This window comes from Malurus melanocephalus, unplaced genomic scaffold (assembly GCF_030028575.1).
Source record: "Malurus melanocephalus ecotype Western Australia unplaced genomic scaffold, MMel_1.1 scaffold_2188, whole genome shotgun sequence".
Lineage (NCBI taxonomy): Eukaryota > Metazoa > Chordata > Aves > Passeriformes > Maluridae > Malurus > Malurus melanocephalus.
In genome coordinates, this window is record NW_026625420.1 from 9477 (window position 1) to 12418 (window position 2942).

Sequence of the window (2942 nt, forward strand, 5' to 3'; positions counted from 1 at the left end):
AATCTGAGTGCCACCTCCTTGGGCACCCCAAAAACCCCCCTGGGCAGCCCCTTCCCACCCTTTCCATGAGGAAATTCCTGCCGATGCCCAACCGGAGCCTCCCCTGGCACAGCTCGAGGTTATYGAGCCCCAGCCTGGAATTCTCTGCTGCTCTTTCACGGTGCTGCGGGCCCGGCCGGGCTCTGGCTGGAGCTGAGTCGTTTTTCCTGCATTTTCCTTCATTTCCCTGTATTCTCCTGCATTATCCTGCATTTCCCTGCACTTCCCCTTCATTTTCCTGCATTTCCCTGTGCTTCCCTACATTTCCCTGCATTTTCCCTTAATTTTCCCTGTACTTCCCTGCATTTTCCTTGCTTTTCCCTGCATTTACCTTCATTTCCCTGCATTTTCTTGTATTTTCCTGCACTTTCCCTGCATTTTCCTGTATTTCCCTGCATTTCCCCTTCATTTCCCTGTGCTTTCCTGCATTTCCCTTCATTTTCCTGCATTTTCCTACATTTTTTTCTGTATTTTCCTGCACTTTCCCTGCATTTTCCTGTATTTTCCCTTCATTTNTTGCCGATGTAGATGCTGCAGGGAAAAGCAAAAAGAAGTTTTATGGGAATATTCTGGGGTTTTTTAGCAATCCCAAAAACACACCCACTCCAGTCTGGAGTTTTCTGGGGTTTCCTCCAGTCCCAGACTCCTTAAAAACCCCAATCCCAAAGTGCTTTGTGTTCTGAGTACCTGACACAGTTTTACTCCTTTTTTTTACCCCTTTTTTGGGGGTAAAACAAATCAAATGCTGCCAATGATTTTATGAGAATATTCTGGGTTTTTTAGCAATCCCAAAACCACACCCAGAAGCTCTCATTCATCTCTCAAATCTGAGATCTGTTCACAAACTTTTATAAAATTCCAAATGAGCTCACCCAGAGTTTGGCGTTTTCTGGGGTTTCCTCCAGTCCCAGACTTGTTAAAAACCTCAATCCCAAAGCTTTTTGAGCACCTGACACAGTTTTACCCCTTTTCTTTGGGGTAAAACAAATCAAATGCTGCCAATGATTTTATGGGAATATTCTGGGTTCTTTAGCAATCCCAAAAATACACCCAGATGCTCTCATTCATCTCTTAAATCTGAGATCTGTTCACAAACTTTTATAAAATTCTGAATGAGCTCACGCAGAGTTTGGAGTTTTCTGGGGTTTCCTCCAGTCCCAGGCYCGTTAAAAACCCCAATCCCAAAGCTTTTTGTGGTCTTAATACCTGACACAGTTTCACCCCTTTTTTTACCCCTCTTTTTGGGGTAAAACAAATCAAATGCTGACAATGACTTTATGGGAAAAACATACCCAGAGGCTCTCATTCATCTCTCAAGTCTGAGATCTGTTCACAAACTTTTATAAAATTCTGAATGAGCTCACCCAGAGTTTGGCGTTTTCTGGGGTTTCCTCCAGTCCCAGGCTCATTGAGAACCCCAATCCCAAAATTTTTTGTGTTTTGAGCACCTGACAGTTCTACCCGGTTTTTTTGGGTAAAACAAATCAAATGCTGCCAATGATTTTATGGGAATATTCTGGGGTTTTCAGCAATCCCAAAAACACACCCAGATGCTTTCATTCATCTCTCAAGTCTGGGATGTGCTCACAAACTTTTATAAAATTCTGAATGAGCTCACCCAGAGTTTGGAGTNAAAACACACCCAGATGCTTTCATTCATCTCTCAAGTCTGGGATGTGCTCACAAACTTTTATAAAATTCTGAATGAGCTCACCCAGAGTTTGGAGTTTTCTGGGGTTTCCTCCAGTCCCAAATCGTTAAAAACCCCAATCCCAAAGCTTTTTGAGCACCTGACACAGTTTTACCCCTTTTTTGGGGGTAAAACAAATCAAATGCCGATAATGATTTTATGGGAATATTCTGGGTTCTTTAGCAATCCCAAAAACACACCCAGATGCTCTCATTTATCTGTAAAATGTATTCACAAACTTTTATAAAACTCTGAAGAACCTCAGGGCTCTCAGTGCTCACCCAGAGTTTGGCGTTTTCTGGGGTTTCCTCCAGTCCCAGGCTCATTGAAAACCCCAATCCCAAACCTTTTTGAGCACCTGACACAGTTTTACCCCTTTTTTTTACCTCTTTTTTTTACCTCTTTTTTTACCCCTTTTTTTGGGGTAAAACAAATCAAATGCTGCCAATGAAGGCAGGGTTTGAGCTTGAAAATTCTGAGCTTTGAGGATTTCCACAAACCCCAACCACAGGAAAGGTTTAAATCACTGCAGAAATCCCCAATTCAGCACAAATATCTCCCAGCACATCCTCAAATATCCCAATTTATTTGATAATAATTGGATTTACGGAGACTTTTGAACGAAATGCCCAGAAACAAACAGGAAGCTGAATAAAAAATGTGTTTGGAGTGTTTGCCCCATCCAGGATTTAGGCAAAATGTGAGATTTTGTGGGATTATGGCAACAAAAACCCTGCTGAGCACAGGCACAGCTGATCTTGCAGGACACGTCCAATATCTCATTTATTTCCTCTAATTAATCAAACCTTGACTTGGAATAACATCACAAAATAGAGCATTAAACTGGAAATGAACCTCAGCATCGTTATTTCTACAAAATGGTTTAATAATAAGAATTAAAACTTATTTTTCACCTAATTTTTCCTTTTAAAAACCAAAGCATTTCAATAGAAACACATCATCAAATCACGCAGGTTATTTGCAAACTCATCCATGAATTTTCAACAGAACTTGATTTATTCTTGAAATAAAACCCATTAAAACTTGAAAAAAATGCTTAAGTTTAAAACTTAAAACTTTAAAAGAAAAGTTTAAAACGTTGCCAATTTTCATGCTTTTGTAAAAATACATCAAATTTGAGCGAGGGAAAACAATTGTTATTGCAGAAAAATCCCTTTTTAGCTGGGCCTGACACAAAATAAAGCAAAAAAAA

The 2942-nt window shown here is 40.3% G+C and overlaps 1 protein-coding gene across 1 annotated transcript in view; it reads right to left on the reverse strand.

Moving 5' to 3' along the window:
- Positions 1–548: 548 nt before the first annotated feature.
- Positions 549–2942, reverse strand: part of LOC130587644 (BCL2/adenovirus E1B 19 kDa protein-interacting protein 3-like) — a gene marked incomplete at its 5' end in the record, with an annotated part of 5357 nt that continues 2963 nt past the window's right edge. The window contains one exon of the mRNA XM_057388621.1: positions 549–570. Coding sequence (XP_057244604.1) covers positions 549–570 — 22 coding nt within the window. The remainder of the gene's footprint in view (positions 571–2942) is intronic.